The 24,302-nt window shown below is 39.1% G+C and overlaps 1 protein-coding gene across 6 annotated transcripts in view; it reads left to right on the top strand.

The window, feature by feature from the left end:
• LOC140343672 (golgin subfamily A member 1-like) overlaps positions 1-24,302 on the top strand; it is a 322,269-nt gene that overhangs the window by 139,798 nt on the left and 158,169 nt on the right. For all 6 annotated transcript variants that reach the window (XM_072430480.1, XM_072430483.1, XM_072430478.1 and 3 more), the window contains one exon: positions 23,053-23,213. In XM_072430480.1, coding sequence (XP_072286581.1) covers positions 23,053-23,213 — 161 coding nt within the window. The remainder of the gene's footprint in view (positions 1-23,052; positions 23,214-24,302) is intronic.

The raw sequence follows: 24,302 nt of genomic DNA, 5'->3' as shown, positions 1-24,302 counted from the left end.
CAGGCGGGACATCCCCAATCGCATCACCCGGGAGGATGAGTCATCTTCTGGGGGGTGTGTCAGGGAGGGAAATTTAAAAGCAGATTACAATGTTTTCTGCTCTTAAATGGTTTTTACAGTACAAAAACACCACACAACATGAAATAAAAATAAAGGTACATTTTTAATTTTATATTTTGGCCTCTGGTCAGCTATCCCCAGGGGTTGACAGTGGAAGGAATGCAGGAGGAAGAGGACTGGGGTGGCCCATGCTTTCCCACCACACCCCCGGCGTGGGTACCAGGTCCTGCAATGCCTCCTGCAGACTACTGCCCACTGAGCTATACACGGCCACCCAGTGAGCGGTGAAGGACACGTAGCGTGCTTCTGTGCCTGGTTGTCCAGCTGTCCATGGTGAATTTCAGTGTGAAAAATGACCACCCTGGAGAGGTGCATGCAACCACCTTGCTGCTCTTTTTCTTTGCCTGCCTCTGCATCTGCTGGGTGCCCTGCATTTGCTTCAGCTCCATCTCCCCCATAGTCACATCTTCTCTGATTGTTCCCCTGCTTGTGCCCACTCAACTGTCTCTTCTTTAGGATTCACATTAGGCAGATTTGCGGCCCCTTTCATCCCCCATCTGTTGCTGCTGCTGCCTTTCCTCTACGTCTGTTTTGGAACTGCTGCATCTTCATTTTCATGTAAACCAATCTCTGCAAATGCAGCCACTGATCTAGAACCCTCACCCAGCAAGTCCTGACTGCTCACTCCAAGGGTCTGAAAGTCTGCCTCCTGTCCTGAACTTCGCACTGACAGATCCTCAGGCTGTTCATCAAACAACATGGGAGGTACAGGCACATTAGCCATGCTAACATCTGTGTTTGCTCCTGTCACTTCTGTGCTGGTTACTGCTGCTGCAGAAGAAGAGCCTGCTGAACATAAACCCCCTGAGACCCGGTCCACAATCCTTTCCTCATGACGTGGCTGTATGATTGTATTCTGCCCTCTCAATACATCTACCAGCGTACTAGTGCTGCACACATTTATCAGACCTGTTTGAAAACTTGTGCTGCTGCTTCCAACAGTTTGCTGCTGCTATCTTACAGTGGAGGACTTCCTGGGAGTATGCCCCCTGCAGAGCAATAAAAAGGAGGAAACCCAGCATCTGGTGAGTTCAAGACTACAGGCTGTCATTGCCAGCAATGGGTTTTCAACCAAGTATTAGACATGAACATTTGATTTTCAGCTTTTTAATTTGTCCAATTTCTTTTGAGCCCCTAAAATGAAATGATTGTGTAAAAAAAAAAAAAAAAAGCTTTAGTTCCTCACATTTTATGCAATCTTTTCGTTCAACCCTCTGAATTAAAGCTCAACGTTTGCAGTTCAACTGCATCTGAGTTGTTTCATTTAAAATTAATTGTGATAATGTACAGAACCAAAATTAGAAAAAAGTTGTCTCTGTCCAAATATTTATGGACCTAACTGTATATGCCTGTGCTCTGATCTCTCCTGGTTGCCTGCTGGGCCTTGCTGTGCATCCTTGGAGCCAATGATTGGCTCCCAGCCACGATTACGGCCAAAATTTCTGCTTTTTCTCTCGTTGGTTCGGCGAGAACACGACCTCTTGGCGAATTGCAAGACCGTTCTCGCTTACATGTTCGGTAAGCGAGAAAGGCCTGATTCGCCACAAGATCGAATTTAAAAATCTCACTCGCTCATCCCTACTCAGGACAGCGTGACACTTCAAAACCCCCAAGCAACACCTTCCCACACACATTTACATGTTTGTCACTCCTATTCAATTACATGTTTGGCATCCAAGGTACCAGTTAGAAAGGCACTATACCTTTTATTTAAATGTACATACATCCCAGGCACGATTAGACTACTTTTTTGCTCTGAAGCACTGCTATCTCATGTTGATTCTCCAGAAATACACCCTATGGTGGTATCAGACCACACACATATTTTGTTATATATTAGGGACACGTTTCCCAAAGGAGATGCCATCCTGTGGCATTTTCCCTCCTATCTTTATCAGTATGCAGAATTCCAGGCCACCATTAAAGCAGCATGGCTAGAATACACTACCACTAATGCAGTGCACTCCACCGCCCTAGTTCTTTACTGGGAGGCAGGGAAGGCGTTTCGGTTCGGCAGACAGGCTGGCAGAATTTTTTCCGGCCCTAATTCCCTAGTTCACATGGGTTGTGTCAGAGGCAGATCACCGACATCCAGAAAGTCCTGGCAGTCTTGGAATACGCTAAGATACATCCTTTGGAGAATGTGGCAATGTTGAGCATTGATGCAGAGAAGGCCTTTGATGGTGTAAATTTGCAATGGCTTTTCATGGTCTTTAGACATATTGTATTGAAAGGCCCCTTTTACCAACTATTGCAGGATATGTTCAAAGCGCCTACGGCACAAGTTAGCATACCAAGGTTTCTACCAAGATTATTACCACTGGAGAGAGGGACGTGACAGGGATGCCCGCTATCACCACTCATTTTTAATATAGCCCTGGAGCCATTGAAAAATCCCTGGGGTTGCAGGGCATTTATATTAACGACCAAGAGGTATGTTCCGCTTTTTTTGCATTACATTTTATGGTTTACATCCAGACCTACTACAGACCTTCCTTATGTAAATGATGTGTTTCCTCCGTACGGCACAGTATCAGCACTGCGCATACATTTTGACAAGAGTGAGATTCTGCTGCTAACACTCATTAAACACAAAGTGGTTATATAATACACCCTTTGCAGTCGTGCAACGGCAACTTATTTGGGTATTAAAATTGGCATATTGCTGTCAACCATTTAAACACTGAATTACCCACCACTCATACATAAGATACTCATAGAACTTGGGATGTGGGAACATCTGCCACTGTCATTGATGAGTAGGTATCATGTACTTGAAAATATGTTGTTGTCAAAATTGCTCTACACACTTTAATCAATTCCCCTGCTATTGAGGCATTCAAATGTAAACATACTGAACAAAGCATTTATTAGGTTTTTGTGGAAAGGGTCCCGCCTACGTGTTTCTATTCAAATACTTTACCTTCCTACTGCAGAAGGAGGGTTAAACCTTCCCAATATTCTGGCGAGTGTCGCTAGCCATATAATAGATTGGCTAAAGGGTACTTCTACCTATTCCAGCTGTAACTTGGAGAAAGCCATAGTCTACTCCACACCAAAATTGGGCATATCCTGAAAATCTGAAAAACAACATAATAGTAAGCGACATGGTAGTAGCCTGGAAGGAAACTAGAAGGAAGTTTAAACTCCCAGTCACAATATCTCCCTATCTCCCCCGTGTTCCCACAAGGTATATTACATCATATATTTCATATCTCGAATGCCAAAGGTATACAGTCTTTACGTGATCTGAAGATTCCCGATCTTTCCAGGCCGCTATTCCCTCAAGCTCTAAAAACTAATTAATCTCTGCCAGAATGGGCTATACACCCTATTTATATTATTATAATTATTATTATTAATAGTATTTTTATAGCTCCAACATTTTAGGCAGCGCTGTACATTAAATAGGGGTTGCAAATGACAGACAGATGCAGACAGTGACACAGGAGGGGGAGAGGACCCTGCCCCAAAAGAGCTTACAATCTAGCAGGTGGGGGAAGTAACACACAATGGGAGAGGAGATAAGTAGTAGTGGGAAGTAGTGAGGGTTTCAAAAGACAGAAGAAGACGGGTAGGCAAGTTTGAAAAAATGGGTTTGAGTGCTCTTTTAAATGAGCAGAAAGTAGGAGCAAGTTGAATTGGATGAGGAAGACCATTTCAGACAGTCTGGGCAGCTCTAGAAAGGAGAGGCGAGAGTCGGGGTTAGTAGAGTACCAGAGAGGAGGATGTTACAGTAGTCTAGACGAGAGATGATAAGAGCATGTAAAAGAAGTTTGGTGGTCACCGGGTAAAGGTAGGGGCAGATTTTGGTGAATGTGACAGGACCTGAAATGTTCTGAATATGAGGGGTAAATGAGAGGCCAGAATCGAAGGTGACGCCAAGACAACGTGCATGAGGGGAGGGACGAATAACAGTGTTGTTAACAGTTGGAAATATGTTGGGGGATTTGGAATGTGGGGGGGGATTAGGAGTTCTGTTTTATCCAGTTGGGGTTTCAGAAATCTGTCAGACCTCTATGATGAGATTGCCGACAGGCAGCATGAAACTTTATCCAAGACACTAGGACACAAGTCACGGGTGGACAGATAGATTTGAGTGTCAGAGAGGAGGAATTACCATTGAGAGAAACTTGAAAGGAGCAGTCATACGGGTAGGAAGCAAACCAAGAGAGTGCAGTGTCACTGATACCATTGGAGCGCATGATTTAAATTGGAAGGGGGAGGAAATGAGGAGGGAAAAGTTGCCTTGTGACTTAGCTCTGATGAGGTTGCTGGCCTCTTTAGTAGGGGCTGTTTGGTAGAAATGGGCAGTTTGAAACCCAGACTAGAGTGGTTAGAGAGTTGGTGTTCAGATAATCGATGAGTGTTTTATAGACAAGGCACTCAAGAAGTTTGGAAACATGGGAGAAGGGAGATAGGACGGCAGCTAGACAGTAGAGAGGCGTCTAGCGAGGGGGGGGTTCTTCAGGATAGGGAGGATAATGCCATGTTTAAAAGCGGAGAGGTAGATACCAATAGAAACGGAGAAGTTGAATAGTTCGATTAGGACCGGGGCCAGGGTAGAGGAATGGGCACGGAGTAGATCGGAGGGAATTTGGTCATGCGGACAGGTAGTAGATGAAGATGATGAGAGTAGAGAGTAGACTTCATCCAGAGTAACAGGGCTGAGGAATTGATGATGTTAGGGATGATTTACTGGTGGAAGAGGTGGATATGGTTGGAGTGACACAGTGAGAAGATACATCATGTCCGATTTTGTCATATTTATCTCTAAACTAGGTGGCTATGTTTTGGGCAGAAAAGTTGGTAGTGGGGAAGCAGGTGTGGGGTTTAGTAGGAAGTCAATTGTTAAAAACAGGCAATGTGGGTTGGAAGCTTGAGAGGAAATGACAGAAATAATTTTGCTTGGTGACAATGAGTTCAGTGTTAAAGTGTTGTAGCTTGGCTTTGTAGTCCATGAAGTCAGCGCTGAGGCCAGATTTCCTCCAAATGCACTCAGCTTCACAAACAGTCTTTTGTAGATGTTTTGTGTGATTGTTGTGCCAGGGTTGGGGGTTAGCAGTATGGGGGTAGCGGAAAGTGGCAGGGGTGACTCTATCCAGAGCTAAAGAAAGGGTTTGGTTTAACTGAGGAGCAGCTTTATATGATGATTTTAGAGAGCCTTGAGGTTAGAAATGTAAGGCAGTTTGAGAATAGGTTGTGGTCAAGGTTATGGATATCTCTCTGCCATTGACCAGATCTGGGATGTGGCCAAAGAGGTACAAGAATTAGATAGGTTGAAGGTGATAAAGCTGTGATCAGAAAGGAGAAATGGCGAGTTGTCAAGGTGGATAAGGCTGCAGAGTTTGTAAAATACTAGGTCTAAAATGTGTCTGGGGATGTGTGTGAAAAAAGGTGCAGGAGCACAGACAAAAAGCAGGAAAGTGAAGTAGCAGGCAGACAATGAGTTAACAGACTGGGGCGGAGGGGAGGAAATAGAGCCAGCAAAGAGAGTGCAGGGTGAATGTTACATTGTACCAGATAATTGTAAACCATATGAGTACATTAAACAAAGTGGCAAACTGAAATGCAGGTAAGCAGGTCATGTAGTATAGGTTGTACAGAGGCTTGTCAGCTTGTTCAGTTCCAGGAGTGGGATAGGATGAATCAGTCAGACAGATGGCTTGGTGAATTAGCAGTTCAAGATGGCAAGGTTGTGTTGGTGTCCAGGTGGATAGTTAATAAAGAATCAGTCTTACCAGTACTATCTATCTATGCTATTAGCACTTATTTCCAATCTTTTTTAAAACAGTTAAAGGAGGACACATATGTGAAGCACTGGCAAAGAGATTTTCCATCCTCAGATGTGGTTGACAAAATTTTGTCAGATTACCAGTATGTAAATGAATGACCAATGAATGCTGGCAGGAAACTCAATTTAAACTAATGCAGGAAAAGTTTGAACCTCAGTGTAACAAATGAGCACATTGACCTTCCCTGAAACATTACTTATGGCTCTGTCCTCAGATTTTGCCTTTCGGGCAAAAGACATTTTATACAGTTTTTTACAGGCAAAAGACAGTTTATACACAAAGTCCCTGGCTTCACACTCTCATTGGATCCTTTAATATGTATATTTAATAGATGGGATGATATCAATGTTAACACAATAGGGAGAGGTTCCAAAATATGGTCCAGCATCTGTTTATTAGCGGCAAGGGGAGCCATAATGACATCTTCGATTTATATATGTCCACCCACATTAATTGAGGTTCAGATGGCTCTGAAACAAATTTTTTATAGGAAATTAGAAGCAGATTAGGGAGATAATTATGCTGTCACTCGTTTTTTAGGCAAGTGGCACGCATTTGTTGATAAGGCTTTGCCACCCCTTGAGATGTCTGCCATCTTTGGAAAATTTCTTTACTCTACCTAAGACATTGAGCGAAAGAAGTATTTGATCCCCTGCTGATTTTGTATGTTTGCCCTCGACAAAGAAATCACCAGTCTATAATTGTAATGGTAGGTTTATTGTAGCTGTGAGAGACCGAATACCAACAAAAGAACCCTCAAAAACCCAGTGCTCAAAAGTCAGAGCTTGATGTGCATTGTAATGAGTGAAAGAAGTATTTGATCCCCTATCAACCAGCAAGATTTCATGCTCCCAGGTGTCTTCACTGTATGCAGGTAATGAGCTGAGATTAGGAGCACCCTCTGTAAGGGAGTCCAAGCTTGTTACAGTACCTGTAAAAAGACGCCTGTCCACAGAAGCAAGCAATCAATCAGATTCCAAACTAGCCACCATGGCCAAGACCAAAGAGCTGTCTAAGGACGTCAGGGACAAGATTGTAGACCTACACAAGGCTGGACTGGGCTACAAGACTATCGCAAAGCAGCTTGGTGAGAAGGTGACAACAATTGGCGCGATAATTCCCAAATGGAAGAAACCCAAAACAACTGTCAATCTCCCTCGGTCTAGGGCTCCATGCAAGATCTCCCCTCATGGCGTTGCAATGATCATGAGAACATTGACGAAGCAGCCCAGAACTACACAGGGGGACCTTGTCAATTATTTCAGGGCAGCTGGAACCATAGTCACCTAGTAAACAATTGGTAACACACTGCGCTGTGAAGGCCTGAAATCTTGCAGAGCCCGCAAGGTCCCCTGCCCAAGACAGCACATGTACAGGCCCATCTGCAGTTTGTTAATGAACATCTGATTGATCCAGAGGTGAACTGGGTGAAAGTGTTGTGGTCAGATGGGACCAAAATTGAGCTCTTTGGCATCAACCTAACTAGCCATGTTTGGAGGAGGAGTAATGCTGCCCATGACCCCAAGAACACCATCCCCTCCTTCAAACATGGAGGTGGACAGGGCACCTTCACCGCATCAAATGGATAGGGCCATGTACCGTCAAATCTTGAGTGAGCACTTCCTTTCCTTAGCCAGGGCATTGAAAATGGGTCGTGGATGGGTATTCCAGCATGACAATGACCCAAAACACATGGCCAAGGCAACCTTGGAGTGGCTCAAGAAGAAGCACAAGAAGGTCCTGCAGTGGCCTAGCTTCTGACTTTTGAGCACTGGGTTTTTGAGGGTTCTTTTGTTGTTATTCTGTCTCTTAATTTGACTGCCAATTTGAAATGGTCACAACAGTTATGTTTGACACTTACCTAATTTTTAAGTGTTAAGATATCAATGATTTTTAGAGTTCTATTCTGTGTACGATTTGTTTGTACAACTGTAGTTTAGAGAATAGGAAAGTTTTATGTGCATTGTTATGTATTGATGAGTGATAGACCTATAATTCTGCAAAGTATCCTTATCACCTTCCCCATCTAATTTTAAAATCACATCCCTTCTATCCATTATTTAAAAAAGAAGTGGAAACACTTTTTTACTTGAGATTATTCTTAGCTTTTCAACAATTTTATTTTCAAGATTCATACCCTCTGCTTTTTTTAAAAGATTATACCTTTTTCTTATTAAGGGAACAGTTTTTTTTTCCTTCATTTTACACAGTGATTAAATGTTTGGTTTAATGCTTCCCCACCTGCAAAACACTGACATGTAAGGTTTTTGCATATTCTGCCAGCACTGGTAGGTATATTCATGCTTCTCCCGGGTCATCTAAAAGAGGGGTATTTAGGCGCCACAAACCTCTGTTGATTTTTTGCACCCTCTTTAAACTGAGCTACCTGAGTTAGGAGCAGTTTGTGACCTTAACATTATAGTTAAAATGATCTGGTATTATTAAAGCCTACCTAAACTCAGAAATTTCACTTTACATAAAAAGGTAGACAACCCTTTTATGTAAAGTAAAAATTATTGTGTTTTTTATGTCCATTCTATGTCACCCGATCTCGTGCCTGGGTTGGTTGACATAGGATGAAGAACCCAGAAGAAGAGACGAAGATGGTGGCCTCCGGGACGGATGCCGGGATGATGCGGGAACTGATGCAAGACACCCCTGGATGGATCAGACTGCCCTGCTTGATTGAAGATAAGCATTTTTTTTGGAGGGTTTTTCGGCAGTTTTCAGTTTATTTCCTTTTTAAATTCTATGAATCTTCATCAGATGAAGTAGTATGGTCTGATCCATTACCCAGGAATTGGCTTGGAGTCCAATACTACAGGCCATGTTTGGTACACAGTTAATGATAAAAGAAGAGGAGCAAAGCAGGAGTGTATTTGGGGATTAGGGTAAAGCCAGTAGCCAAGTGAATCACATTTGAAGCAGAGTGTGAATATTAAATACAGGAATGGGTAAAGCTAAACAATAACTAGCTAACGTGGAGATTATTTGTGATTCCTTGAGACAAGCCAATGTTACCAACAAAGATATTTCTATGCAATTTGGATCATATTTGTGATTCCTTGAATTCCATTTATATAATTTTAGTCCCACAGAAGATCCAATTTCTTTGCTATTTGGATCGGATTCATGATTCCTTTAATTTCGTTTATATAATTTTGGTCCCACAGAAGAGTGGACTGCAAACTGTCATGTCTGACAAAAGTTCCCCCTTGCGAAATTTAGTCCTGAAAACTTGGCTGATCATGTCACTCTAAATCTAGAGAAATCAAAATTAATTTAGGAATTCAACCTAGTAGTACAGCAGATAAAACTGGGAATTCGCCAGGACCTAACAGCTTCTTTGCTCAATAATACAAGACATTTGTAATTTTTTTCTTTTTTCTTGATGCCTTCAACTCTTTATTGTACAATCTACAGTGCCACCATAGAATTTAGAAGTACATAATATGGTGTTTATGAAAAATAACAAAAATCTCATTCAAAGTACTAACTATACACCAATATGATTTTAAAATGTTGATCTGAAGCTATATTTAAAATTTACTTTAATTACTTACCCTGTTTCTCCCTGCTACTATTAATCTAGACAAGTTCTTTTTATCCCTGTTAGTAAGCCTGTGATAACACCATTCACTTAATGGTCAATGGTCCCTTGTCTTGTGCCCTTTATTTTCTGCATCTTAGAATAATATTTTTGATCTGACAAACCAGCTAAAACATTCATGGCTTCACTATAGGTCATGCTATAATATCATGAGTTAAAGATAGTGGCATACTCACTAAAGATTTATTTAACTATCATTAAGCTTAACCCCTATGTAACTTTGAACAGTTAATTTTAAACATCAGGTTAAAGAAATTTTTTTTAATTATATTTTTTTACAATAAAATACAATATTTATTAGATAATTAAAGCAAGCTTACATTGTAATATTAGGTCTTTCACAGGTATGTTATTTATTTCATTCATTATATACATAGAAAAAGTACTTATTCATGCAAAAGATGTGTATTCCCATGCTTTATTGGGAATCCTATTACTTGGCCTATTTCTCCTTACTTCTCTTCCTTAGAGGGTAGTGGAATGTAGCCAATTCTGTGTAAAATATGTATGTGTAATACCACTTTCTTGGACCAATTCGTTATCATAAAGAAGTTTGTTTAGGATCTGTTGCAGTGGTAATGGCCAGAATAAAACAACTATCCGCTAGATATTGACACTCCCTAAACACTTCACAATCTGCTTAGGGAAACCTAATCTTGGGCAAACCCAGACATGGCACCCCTAGATGTTACTTCTATCCCTAACAGCCTGGAAATGCAATTCAGAAGGGCATACGAAATAAGGGGATTCTATGATCAGGAGGACAAATAGAATAGTTTGCTGCCCTAAACACTTTAACCGAATGGTTTCTCTCTCCCTGGTGCCAGAGTTCAGAATGTGGACCAGCTGGACAAATTACTGGGAGGAGCTGGGCATGACCCAGCTGTCTTGGTCCATTTTGGAACCAATGACATTAAACATGGAAGATGGAGGATCTTCAAAAATTAGTTTAAACTAGGCTTCAAGTTGAAGGGAAATATCTCCAATGTTATTTTCTCTGAAATATTGCCTGTTCAATGTGTAACACAGGAAAGTCAGCCAGAGCTTAGACAGCTAAACACATGGCTTAAAGCGGAACTACTCGAAAATACTTAAAATACTTAAAAATAAATAAAACACACACTCACCTTCCATTTTCAATCCATCCAAAGGTTTCCTGGATCGAGTCCTTCATCGTCCAAGTATCCTCCTTTGTCCCAGCATGGAAGAAGAAGCGCCGCCATATTCTTTGTTCTTCTTTGCCCTTATTCGTACGTCACCCGATCTCTCTCCTGTGGGAAAAAGTGCCGATCTCACTGCAAATCCCCTTCCCATGAAGCAGAGGCATCAGGAAAGAACGAGCATGCTCAGAGGGAGAATCCAGTGTCCTCCCGGAATGCATGACTTATGTGTCCCGGGAGGATCTGTGCTCCTACTCAGCCACGGTGATCAAGACAGAAAGGGAAAAGGCTTTACTCCTTACTTTTTTTTTTTAACCCCTTCTCCCAAAGAAGAAGGTAGATATTACCTTTCATAAAAGGGTTGTCTACCATCCAGTCCTATTGTAAAAGATAAAGAGTTTGGATTCTTAGAGCACTGTTTACAACTTACATTAAATGAAATCATATTATGGTCAATACTACCCAGATTTTCTTTTATATTACATTTGCATTGCATTACATTCTCTTTCTGTAAGTAGTTGATTCAAGGTTGATTAACCTCTCTACCCTACACGTCTATCCCATTAACTACCTGCAGGTGTAAAACAGTGACTTCAGTGTTGCAATGGGCTCTTTCTAATCTCTAATGCGAGATTATGGAATGGCAACTTGCTCACATCTGTCAGAGTTGTATTAACCTTGGAGCTGTTGCTCCATTTGTGCATAAATATGGTAGACTGTGCAAAAAAACCTTCAACCTAGCTGCCACTCATTTTCCAAGTTACAATATTTAATAATTTCGGTGAGTTATGAAAGGTTACTTACAGTTTGTAGTTTTATTAAAGATTCAACTGAGTTTTTAATTTCTGTATTTTTTTAACTCCACCTGTTCAGGGCCACTTGTTTCCCAAGCCACTAGTGAGCAAGCTCAAAGGTTTACCCAGAACTTTTATCGCCTATGAACCCTTGACCCCTTCCCCTAACTAATGGTCAGAAAGGAAATAGAAAAAAGTCTATTTAAAAAAAACTTGACTATTAGAGGCCGAGAATATTATATTTATTATTAATAAACAGGATTTATATAGAGCAAACATGTTACACAGTGCTGTACAATAAATATAGTGTTGCAAATGACTGAAAGATACAGACAGTGACACAGAAGGAGGAGAGGCCCTTGCCCCAAAGAGCATGCAATCTAGGAGGTGGGGGAGATATCATACAATAGAAGGGAGGATATGAAGTGGTGGGAAGTAGTAAGGGTTTTAGGAGCCAGAAGAAAATGGGTGGGCAAGTTTGAAAAAATGGGATTGAGTGCTCTTTTAAATGAGCAGAATGTAGGAGCAAGCCGAATAGGATGAGGAAGACCTTTTTAGACAATCGGGGCAGCTCTAGAAAAGTCTTGGAGCCACGCATGTTGCTAGGTTATGAGTGAGGAAGTCATTAGTAGGTAATTGGAGGAGCAAAAGGAGCAGCTAGGGGAGTATTTTTCTACCAAGTCAGAAAGGTAAATGGGACAAGAACTGTGAGAGGATTTGAAGGCAAAACACACAAGCTTGACTTTATTCTAAGGTGAAATGGATGCCAATGAAAAAAACTACAAAGAGATGCTGCAGAAGAGGAGTGGTGGACGTAATTAGAAGAATTGGACAATTGGAAGAATTACAATCTCTCAACAATCAATCAAATGTTTAAAAAACATTACTCCTCTATTAACTCCACTTGTTCAGAGTCTTTTCAGAGCTTGAGTTTCCCAAGCCGCAAGTGAGCTATTATAAGTGATAGTATTAAGTAGCGATTTAATGATGTGTATTAAGCAAAACAATGAAAAAAACTTAGCTTCATGATTCTTTTTCCAAGAAAATGGTCTTTTTACAGTGACTGACGTGGGTCCAGGCCCCCTTTCCTTCCTATTCCAAAGCTGTGGCTGTCGTCAAGAGGACCTGGAATGGGCCTTTATACCGGGGTTCCAAGGTTTTTTTCTGGTGGCGCTTGATTAACACGCAGTCTCCTGGCTTAAGGATGTGTGTGCTGATACAGTTATCTAGATCTAGAATAGAATCAGAAATAAACTTGTGCGTCACAGTTAGTTTCCTATATAAGGTAATCATTTATGCAGCAGGATCATTGTACATTACTTGTGTCTGATGGGGGAAATACAACCCAATTTTGGGTGGCCCTCTAAATAAAACTTTCATAATGGTTGCCTACTTTTGAAGGGTGATTTTGATGTTATAAAGAACCACAGGTAACATTTCAAGTCAATTACTATGCTTGCTCTGATTAGCATTTCCCAATAGTTTGGCTAATCTATTCTTTCATTACATTAATTCTCTCAACTTTCCCTATACTTTGTGGGTGATGGGGTATTTGAAAAGCCTGTTCAATTCCTATTTCATCTGGTGAAGAAGGGGACAGATAGTTCTCAGAGTTAGTTGTAAGATCTTAAGTTGGAGGTTCTGTTTTAGGTTGTGAGGGTGAAATCCTGTGTGTTCCCACAGTTGTCTCAGACTTTGACTGGTTCCTATCACGATGAAGTTGACGCGTGCTGGGACTGTGAGTGAGGAGTACAAAGACTTTTATCAGACTCTATATCACTGTGTTTTCTGGGCAGACTAGAGTTCCTTGTTTTTCTAATTCTCCATGCCCCTTCTCTTGCTTTTATACATTTCATGTTCATATTTTCTCTTCATCCCTTCCATCAATTCATTATAGGAAATCTGTTCTTAGAACGCCTGGTGATACTATATACACCTTCTTCACTATAAAGTATTTAGGTTGCTCAGCCAATCTAGCCAATAAATCATAATTGGTTGGCTAGGCATATGGTCTTTTCTGCGACTAGTAGACTCTAAAATCCAGATGTCAACACATTTTATACATTCTGGGTCCCCTACAACTCTGCTTTTGTAATTAGTTCACATTGCAAATTTCTCAGTATGACCCTTTATCCAATTTCCATACTTATTAGACATTTCTTGCATTTCTTTCTTTTTTTTTCTTGGGAAGCATGTTTCATTTTCCCTATATTTGTTTGACTGTTACCTATTGTCACACAGACAAATCAAGTCTCCCTATCTTTTTTTTTCTTCCCTACACTCTTATGGTCTATTCTTATGGTGTTTTTTTGTTCTGGCTTATCCACAAATTTAATTAAACCTTTCATGGCAACACTTCATAGATCATGTCTTTGAAAAAGAATACTGAATCAACTCTTTTACCCATATGTCTAATTTGTGATTTTTGGCCCTTCATTTTATTCTACAAAGGGAACATTCGATTGCCTCATTGGATAAGGAAGGATTTTTTGCCCCTGTTGGAGCAAATTGAACCTGGATTTTTTGCCTTCCTTTGGATTAACTATGTCTTTAGAGTTTTTTCTGGGATATGCTTATTTTCCTTGAACTTGATAGACCTTTGTCTTTTTTTCAATCTATGTAACTTACAACACTACTGTTAGGTATATAACAATAATTGTATTATTGATTTTTATGTATATCTCTTCATGTGATCCCATTGATTGAATCAGCCTTTTCCTCTCAATCTCTTAGATCTTAAGGGGTTTCATTTTTCTACTTTCCCAGGCCTTTTAACTCCATTTAAGTTGAACCTGAGTTTACCCTGGGCAGGGGAAGGATTTTTTTTTTAAAGGGTTGGACAGGCTACAGCATATCAGTTTCATAATAACACCTTCTTAGATCACTCTTCTTTAATGACCTTTCATAATCTTCTAACCTTCCACTTTGGGCTCATGTTCCTACCTTGGAAGATTCTGAAATGTACATTAATAAGTAAAAAAATATAAAAAAAAGTGATGCCACTTGTTGGGAGATGCCATAATATTTGGGGAACCTTTCTCCATATTAATGGAGCTAACCTGTAATACATCTACCCTTTACAGCAGGGGTCAGCAAACTTTTTTGGCCACTAGGCCATTTTAGGAGGTCAAGAAGGCACACTAGGCCGGACTGTCTCTCAAGTCCCGCGCTGATGGCTTCACCCCCCCACCAGGAACACCCCTACAGGGAAATCCCTCTCCTCCGCAATGCACATAGAGGAGAAGGCATGCCCCTGAAAGGAATTCCCTCTCCTCCGCAATGCATATGGAGGAGACGAAATGCCCCTGAAAAGAAATTCTCTCTCCTCTGCAATGCATACGAAGGAGAGGGAGTGTCCCCTTACCCGGCTGGCAGAAGTGTTAACGCCGGCCACAGTAAATAGGGAAGGGAGGCATAACAAGGAGGCTCAGGAGCCGTGGGTTGCCGACCCCTGCCTGCCGGGATTAGGCCGGATCGACCAGGGGGTCATTAGGCTGTAGTTTGCCTACCCCTGCTTTACAGTGTTCTCCCCAGAAAACTTTTTTAGCAGGTGGCAAAAAAGTGAGCTGGGCAAATTTAGTGCTCCCAGTTATTTATGCCAAAGCTATCCAGTAACCTCTATTATAGTGTCAGTGTTCTACCAACCCCCTATACTTTGTTCTAACTTATAATGCTTGACATGTTAGAATGTTCAAATTTTTTTTTTTATTTTTTTTTTTTTATATATTTTGCCCAAACTGTTCAGTGCTGTGTATTTTAATCCAACTCACTAGTGTTCCATGTATTAATTGTGTAATCCCTTGTAGTAGTGTAATATTGTAATCAATGTGGAGCCACAAGTTAGGCTTAGTTTACATTAGCAGTAAAAGACTGGGCCATTTACCCCTCCTGAGTGACTACTTGGCAACTGCTAGGTTTGTTAACAAGCGGTATATGCTGAGCTTTTTCCAGGCCTAGCAGTTTTTCAAGCGGCAGTGGTTCCTGACGATCGGAAAGTCAGGGGTAAATGCAGCAATTGCAATCCTACTGCCAGTGTGAATTCAGCCTAACTTCAGATGTCACCTCCTAGCACTATATCTAGATAACACAAAACTTTTGTGAAAAAAAAAAAAATTCACTTGATCGATCTGTCCACAAACTGAGCCCAGCGAGTCCCATGTTTGCTCAGCTTCCCTCTTTTTTCTGATGCTCACCGTTCCATCAAGCACTTTTTTACATTATAGGAAAATTCCTGATGATACATTCTCTATGTTGGGCATGCGCAAAAAGAGCAGCCCACAGCCACCTGGGATATGTGACACACATATCCCAGAAGGCTGCAGATTTTTCCTGTACCCTCCCCCCAAAAGATAAAACAACAAAACACATTTTTCTAATATAAAAAAAGAGGAAAGTCACCCTGTATATAATGTTAAAATGTGGTGATGCCTTAAGAGCATCATGCATGTGATGGGGGCAGTACAGCCAGTGTCATTATGATATACGGTTTAGGAGATATGAAGGTTTATACACAGAGCTGTAAGGCTGCAGAATGACATGAAGTTACACACAGCTCTCAGACTGCTCCAATAACACCAGTACACAAGCCCACTGGGTGGAAACATTTTTTTTTAATAGAAGACTCAGTACAGCTAGAGAATGGGGGAGGAACAGCCTGAGTCCCGATCACATCCTAGCTGTGCTGTGCACTTCTGCCTCCGCCTGGCTCTTATCATCTGAAAACAGAGCAGCACCCGAAGTTGTCTATTCAGAGAATTAGAGTTGCTGGTAAGGGCCTGGGCGGAGGGGATAGGTCAGCTGGGGAGAACTATGATTATGTTTTCAACACATACAATTGCCCAAACAGTGTGTTCAACTTTTTTTTACCTTCTGGTCATTATTTATAGAACTGACAAAAAAGGTTGAATCTACAGTAAGATCCATAAATATTTGTTATTTTGCCTGTTTACTAAAACGTATTAAAAATATAGTTATATAGTGAATATGTGCAGGCTCTGAGCTTCAATGAAAGGGTATCCACATTTATTTGGAGGGAGAGTTTAGGAATTACAGCTTTATTATCTATCGCCAAGACAGTTGACTCCAAACTTTCATAAACTTCAGTATTTCATCACCAGTTAGGCAGATTGCAGGTGTGATGTTTGGATTTGAAAGATTCTGCTGTGAACCTACAACATTAGCTGTCAATGCAGATGAAACAGACCATTTCACTAGGCTGTGAAAACAAAAAACAGTGTCAAAATCTAGAGTGTGGTACATTCTGGAAAAAAAAAAAAGAATTCACTGATTAACTTAGCAACACAAAAATGCCTTGATGAAGACAACAGTGGTGGAATATGTCAGGATCATTTCCCTTCACAACATCCAGCCCAGTGAACAATACAGGTAGGAAGGCATATCAACAGGAGGTTAGGCATATCAATATCCAAGTCTACTATAAAAGGATTTCATGAAAGCAAATACAAAGGATTATCCACAAGGTTCAAACCATTTATATGCCTTAAGAATAAACAGGCTAAATTGGACTTTGCAATAAAACAAAAATTTAAAAAAGCCAGCACAGTTCTGGAACAATATTCTTTAAGCTGATGAATCTAGGATCAACATCTACTAAAATGATGTCAAGAAAAAAGTGTGTAGAAGATTTGGACGGCTCATGAGCTAAAGAATACTACATCATCTGTAAAACCAGGTTGAGGCACGCATGGATGGTCACTAGTTATTGATGACAGAAGACAGCATAAGCCAGATGAATTGTGAAGTTTAGAGACAATAATGTCTGCTCAAGGTCAGCTGGGTTGATTGGGCAGCGCTTCACAAAACAGATGGGAAAAAGCGGAAGCAACCCAGGGAGTAGGCACAAAATAGAATATTCTCTAACAATCTAGACCAGGGGTCTGCAACCTGCGGCTCTTCAGCCTCCTTGTTGTGGCTCCCTTCGGATGCCGCGGGGAGATCTCTGATGGGGGATCCCCTTCCTCCCAAGACACTGCGGAGGAGGGGGATTCCCTATCCGGTGTTCTAATGAAAAAAATCTACCAGTGAAATAAATCTTTATGTTTTGCGGCTCCAGACTATTTTTCTTTAGTGGAAGAGGAGGCAAAATGGCTCTTTTGATAGTAAAGGTTGCTGACCCCTGGTCTAGACAGTCATCTAATCTCAACCCAATGTACCTTCCGGCCTCCCCATTTTGTTAGCGCTGCCATAAAGAGACAGGGTCCCTTTTTTATATTTTTTGGAACTGCCCAAAACTGTACATTTTGGACTGAAGTCTCTGACAATATTTTTAAACTCATGAACATCTGTATTCCGGACAAACCAGGACTGGCCCTTCTACTTGTTTTAGCGATGTACACAATGTGGTATTGGTGCTCTCTAAAACGACCCCTCTTGAATGTTGCTAAGGCCTGTATCCCCTGTATAAATAATCTATTTATTATTACCTTCACTTTACAAAGGATTCAAGTTTATCACCCTGGCTTTTCATAATTTTAGAGGGACAGGATACATATATTAGGCCCTCCTTCCACTATCAGCTCTTAGTTACTTGCGGTTATCAAGAATTTAAATAAGTGTAGAGCCCTTATTATCATAGGGTATTATCTAATCACAAGTATTAGCTATGTCATTTTTCCAGTACTAAATTTATTACATTCTCTTAATTTATCTACTTACCCAGAAGTACTATCCTGGATACACCTTATAGCAGATCATTTGCTATGTTTCTACTTGATATTTCTGCATGAAACATATTGACAAAGAAAGTATAATTAAAATTTCCTCACTCAATATGGTCACATAACAAAAAACAATTTCAACAATAATTACATCCTTTCACATCACTTAATATTATCAAAACTTCTTAGAAGTCCCTACTACATCTGCTTACATTTATTTAATTTTTTTTTTGTTTCGTTTTAGATTCAATTTAAGTAAATTCTTTTTATAGGCATTTATTGTTGTGATCACATAGACTATATTTGTTCTATCATGACTTTATTGATCTATACTTGTATTTACACAAAGCTTTGTATATATTTCTGATAAATCTGTGCATGTCTCTCTTATACCCGGAAGCCTTATAGGCAAATTGTGTCAGTAATTGAGACAAGTTTAAGCTTTTGTCACTATGTCACAATGCTCAATAGAAGAGTAATATGTTAAGCTCAAATAGCTTATAAGGATCAAGTTAACATAAGTTCCATTGTAGATCTATATATGTGATTATATTACACTTTATTGTTGTTGCCATAAAAAGCCTCTGTCTTCTCTTTCTTAATTATTTAATTAAAAAAAAAAAAGACCAGACAGAGGAAAAAAAATTCCTTCCTGATTCCATGAGGCAATTGGATGTTCCCTTGATCAATAGTCTCTGTTATCTTTACTTTAAAGCTTTAAACCCATTTAAATTAAGTGCTTTTTCTTAAAGCAATCTATGAAACTTGCTAAAACTACTTCCTAAGGGAACCTGTTTCACATTTTCATAAACCTTACAGTGAGGAATCCCTTTCTCAACTGGAGATGAAATTCCTTTTCCTCCAGACGCAAGAGTGCCCCCTTGTTCTTTGTAATGATCTTAAAGTGAGTAATAGAGGAGAGAGTTCTCTATATGGACCATTTATTATTATTATTATTATTATGATTAATATTATTAATATTAAATATAATAATAATTTTATAGCGCCAACATATAAGGCAGCGCTTGTACATTAAATAGATGTACAAGGTGATCATATCCCCCCTTAAACGTCTCTTCTCAAGGAGAATAGAATAAGTTCAACTAATCTCTCCTCATAGCTGAGCTCCTACATTCCTTTTATTACTTTAGTTGGCCTTCTCTGCACTCTCTAATTCCACAGTGCCCTTTTTGTGAACTGGTGCCCAAAACTGGACTGCATATTCCAAAAAAGGCCTCACCAATGCATTGTACAGAGGCAGGATTATGTCTCAGTCTCTGCAGTCTAATCTTCTTTGATTCCAAGAAAGTTCTTTGCTAGCTTTAGATATTGCAGCTTGCATTGCATTCTATTATTAAGTCTATGATCTACCAGAACCTTGACTTTTTTACTCTCCCAAATGTATTCCTCCTTGACAGTATGAAGCATGCATGTTGTTAGCCCCACGTGCATAACTTTACATTTATCAATATTAAAGGTAATTTGCTACTTGGTTGCACAATCAAACAATACATCCAGTTCTACTTGTAAAATATAGACATCTTGTATGTACCTAATTTCATTACATAGTTTGGTGTCATCTGCAAACACAGAAATGGTACTTTTATTCCCTAATTCTATATCATTTATAGATGGTAAATAGTAAAGGTCCCAACACTGAACCCTGGGGTACACCACTAATAACCTTAGACCAATAAGAGTATGAATCTTTAATCACTAGGTCTTACCCGACCAGACATCCATCCATCCATAGTGGCTTTTTCTTTCATGAGACGTGAGTGACTTTAGTCAGTTAAGTGTTTATACTCAAATTACACTTGCAGGATATTGTTTGGTAGGTTAGAAATTGATTGTACTTGTCCATGGCATTAGACAGAAGTATTGATTCCTACGTAAGAACAACTTGTAGATCTTTGCTCCAACACTAAGTGTTAAAGTGAATACTAGATGGAATTGAAAGGATAGATAATATATTAAGAAAATATAAAGATTTGCAAGGACCAATTGAAATTGATTTTTTCCCACCCAGCCTATGCCTGCGTGTACTGGGACCCCTATGAGCTGTCTTTTTCAGGGGATTGTAGTTCCTATGAGAATTGTTGGTGAAAGTTATCTCAAGTTCCTGAGAAAGTGGATCTTGTGAAATGCATCAGGCAATTATTGAGACTGTTACCAGCAAGTTTTTAATATTTAAAAAACAAAATGATTGTACTGTAAAATGAAATCTTTGTTTTATTATAAGTATGTAACATTGATTGCTATGCCTTAAAAGTCCTTTTATTTTTTTATTTTTGTTTTACATTTAATTTCTAAATTGGCATATGACATTGATGGTATATATACTTATCCTACTTTGGTTTGGAATTTAAAAGAGTGAAAAACCCTAATGCCATTCAGAGTATAAATGTCACGGTCCCTTCCATGACTGAAGTTTGAGGATCTGTCAGACAAGCTGCATGTGAGATTATCTGACAGTCTCTTTGTTTTTACTTGTTGCTGTGTTGTTGTTTGTAATGACCACTCCCCTGGTATGAGCTGCAGCTGGTGGTCATTACTGCTCCTCCATTTAGTCTGGCCTCACACTGCATCGTGCACTCCCTTGTCGTTGGAAAGGATCGTGAAAGATCCTTTCCAACGACAAAAATTGCAAGTGTGTACGCAGCTTTAGCCAGTTCTCTATCCATTTACAGATTGAATTTTCTAAACCTTTAGAACCTAATTTGCATATTAATTGTCTGTGGCATACTGTTTCAAATGCTTTACAAAGTCCAAGTAAACTATATCTACTGCTACTCCACTGACTACCTGTTTTCTTCCTCAATAAAAGAGAGTACATTTTTTTGGCAAGTTTGGTCTTTCTTGAATCCATGCTGACTGTCACTTATTGTAATATTTTCTAGCAGAAACTTTCTTTGTGGTTCTTTATCAAACTTTCTACAACCTTTCCAACTATGGAAGTTAAAATTATCAGCCTGTAGTTACTTGGTAATGACTTTGCCCTTTTTTTGAAGACAGCAACCACCTTGGGCTTACACTAATCCATTGGTACCATGCCAGTGATTAAAGAGTCTATAAAAATTAAAAACAAAGGCTTTGAAATAACTGATCTTAGCTTTTTAGGTACACATTAATTTTATCCATCTAATTTTCTTAGGGTTTCCTAAATTTCTATTGCAATCTGTCTTTAATTTAGAATTTTTGCACATTTGTTTTCTTTTTTACATCTTTTGGTATTTTCTTCATGATTTTCAAATGATGATAAAATAAAGGTGATCCTGCGTTTTTCTATATTTTGATTACCCGATTCTTATTCTTTAGTAGCTTTGAGGCACATAGGTTTTAATTTTAGCCTCTTAAACTTATGACCCATTATATATTTTACAGTGTATTTGCGTAGAACAGACTTGAAACATTACCATTTCTGTTCTGTGTTCTTTGAGGGCAATATTCCCTACCAGCCCAAGTCACGGAGAGCTGCCCTTAATAGAAAATTAGCTTTCTTAAAATTTAATGTTTTTATTTTTACAGATTCTGCTTCCTGTTTACAACTTGCCATAAATTAAATCATATTATAGTCATTGGTACCAAGATTTTCTTTTATATACACATTTGTTAAAAGCTCTGCTGCATTCCTAGGAAAAATAGATTTAACAGAGTATTATTTCTACTTGGCTTGCTTTTATAAACTGTACCATGAAATTATCTTGTATTAATACAAAATAATAATACATTTCTGCCCCTTTGCTGTATATGTAGTGCCATTACTCCACTCAATGCCAGAGTAGTTAAAATCACTGATTACTACAACTGTGCCAGCCTTTCCAACCCTTCTAATCTGTGTTAGTACTTGAGTTTTTTCTTCTTTAGCACCTTTAGCAGACTCTTTTTTATGTAATTATTTGTGTGTTATGCATCCCCATATGCAACTCCACCCATAATTTCCCAACCTCATCACATGCTCCATAAACAATTTCTTCCTTCACATTCACTTTCAGATACAGGCATACACCACCACTTTTTCATTTTACTCTGTCTTTATGAAAGAGTGTATAGCCAGGAATTTTAACAGCTTAGTCATGTGAAGATCAAAGCCAGATTCAAAAATACCAACCAATTCATAATGTTCTTCATTTAGTATGGCTCCCAACTCCCCTATTTTGTTTGCTAGACTTCCAGCATTGGTGAACAGGGTCTTTAAACTGCATTTGCTGGCAGTGTTTGCCAAACTCTTTTGATTTTATGTATAATTAGTACTTCACAATCCAATGTTTGGTTGCAACATTCCTGTTTGGTTGGAAATTCCTTATGCTTATCCATAACCCTCTCCCCAACTATCCCCAGTCCACCCTCCACTGGTGACTGACCCCTGTCTGACTTTTCTGCCACCCTATTTGACTGTCCCATCCCCCTCTGTCTTCAGGCAGTCAATGATTGCAAAGTATTTTCAACAAAATTTTCAAAATTAAAATGGTATGTTTAAACTATGTTAATTTAACCAATTAAACATTAAACCCTGAAATGTGGGAATTGTATATATAATTGACTCTTAAATTTTTTATACAATATTTTTGTTGACATAATAAATTAAAGCCAAAATATTGCACTTCAACTGCATCCTAATTGTTTCAATTAAATTAAAATGTGGTTATGTACATAACAAAAATTATGAAAACTCTCAATGTCCAAATATTTTGAACCTAACTTCATTTTATTGCAGTAAGCAGAAAACTTTTTAATAGTAAAGGAACTCTAATAATTTGTTATTATTTCACATCTGTATATCTGTTCATTTTTTCTTTAAATAATTTTAAAGATTCACCAGCATGTTCAACAGTTGAAGCTAATAAATCGGTTATCATGACAATACTAATCTTATATCACTTCCATTTTCTTTAGATTATGATGCCCTTGTATTAAAAATGCAGCAGTTTCAGTCTGACTTGGAGTTATACAAAACCAGAACAGCTGATGGTGTGGAGTCTTCCGCTTGGCATGCCAGTTCTGGTATGCCTCAACTACAAGAACAGAAGGCAGTCCAACTGGCTAGTGAGTCACAGGTATGAAGAACTAGTGCTAAAAAAAACTCCTATCTGATTATTTATAGATAATTTAGATTTATCAAATTAGAAATAATCACAATAGACAAAATTATCCCAAATTAATTCTGTAAAAACATATTTTTGCAGGAAACATGGGACTTTGACAGTGCCCTATTCTAAATAAATATTGGATAACCTTAACCCCCCCCCCCCCCCCCCCCCCAGCGTTCTAATTCTGTCCGTATTTTCACGCAAAAAGAGATACATTTTGTTGCATCAAAATTTCTTTCTTAGGCATAACTCACCGAAATATGTCCAATAAATAAAAAAACACAAAAATCTGTTAAAAAAAAAATAGTGAAACCTGTAATATAAATGTATTACAATTAGATCCTAATTGTACCAATACCTACAATTAGGTATTACAACTTTTTTCTAATTTTGGTTCTGTACATTACCACAATTAATTTTAAAGGAAATAACTCAAATGCAGTTGAACTGCAGACTTTAATTTAGTGGGTTGAACAAAAAGATTGCATAAAATGTGAAGAACTAAAGACTTTTTTTTTACAATCACCTAATTTCAGGGGCTCAAAAGTAATTGTACAATTGACTCAAAGGCTATTTCATGGGCTGGTGTGGGCACTTTCTTCGTTATGTGATTATCAATTAAGCAGATAAAAGGCCTGGAGTTGATTTGAGGGGGGGTGCTTGTATGTGGAAGATTTTGCTGTGAACAGACAACATGCGGTCAAAGAAGCTCTCCATGCAGGTGAAAAAAGGCATCCTTAAGCTGCAAAAACAGAAAAAAAAACATCTGAGAAATTGCTGCACGGGGACACTAGTGTTTATCGATGATGTGACACAGGACAGAAGCAGCCGAATGAGCTCTGAGGTGTTCAGAGACATACTGTCTGCTCAAATCCAGCTAAATGCAGTCACATTGATTGGGACGGGTTTCATAATACAGATGGACAATGACCCAAAACATACAGCCAAAGCAACCCATGAGTTTATTAAAGCAAGAAAGTGGAATATTCATGAATGGCCAAGTCAGTCACCTGATCTGATCCTAATTGAGCAAGCATTTCACTTGTTGAAGACTAA

This window comes from Pyxicephalus adspersus, chromosome Z, assembly GCF_032062135.1.
Source record: "Pyxicephalus adspersus chromosome Z, UCB_Pads_2.0, whole genome shotgun sequence".
Lineage (NCBI taxonomy): Eukaryota > Metazoa > Chordata > Amphibia > Anura > Pyxicephalidae > Pyxicephalus > Pyxicephalus adspersus.
This window is presented reverse-complemented; position numbering and strand designations above follow the sequence as displayed.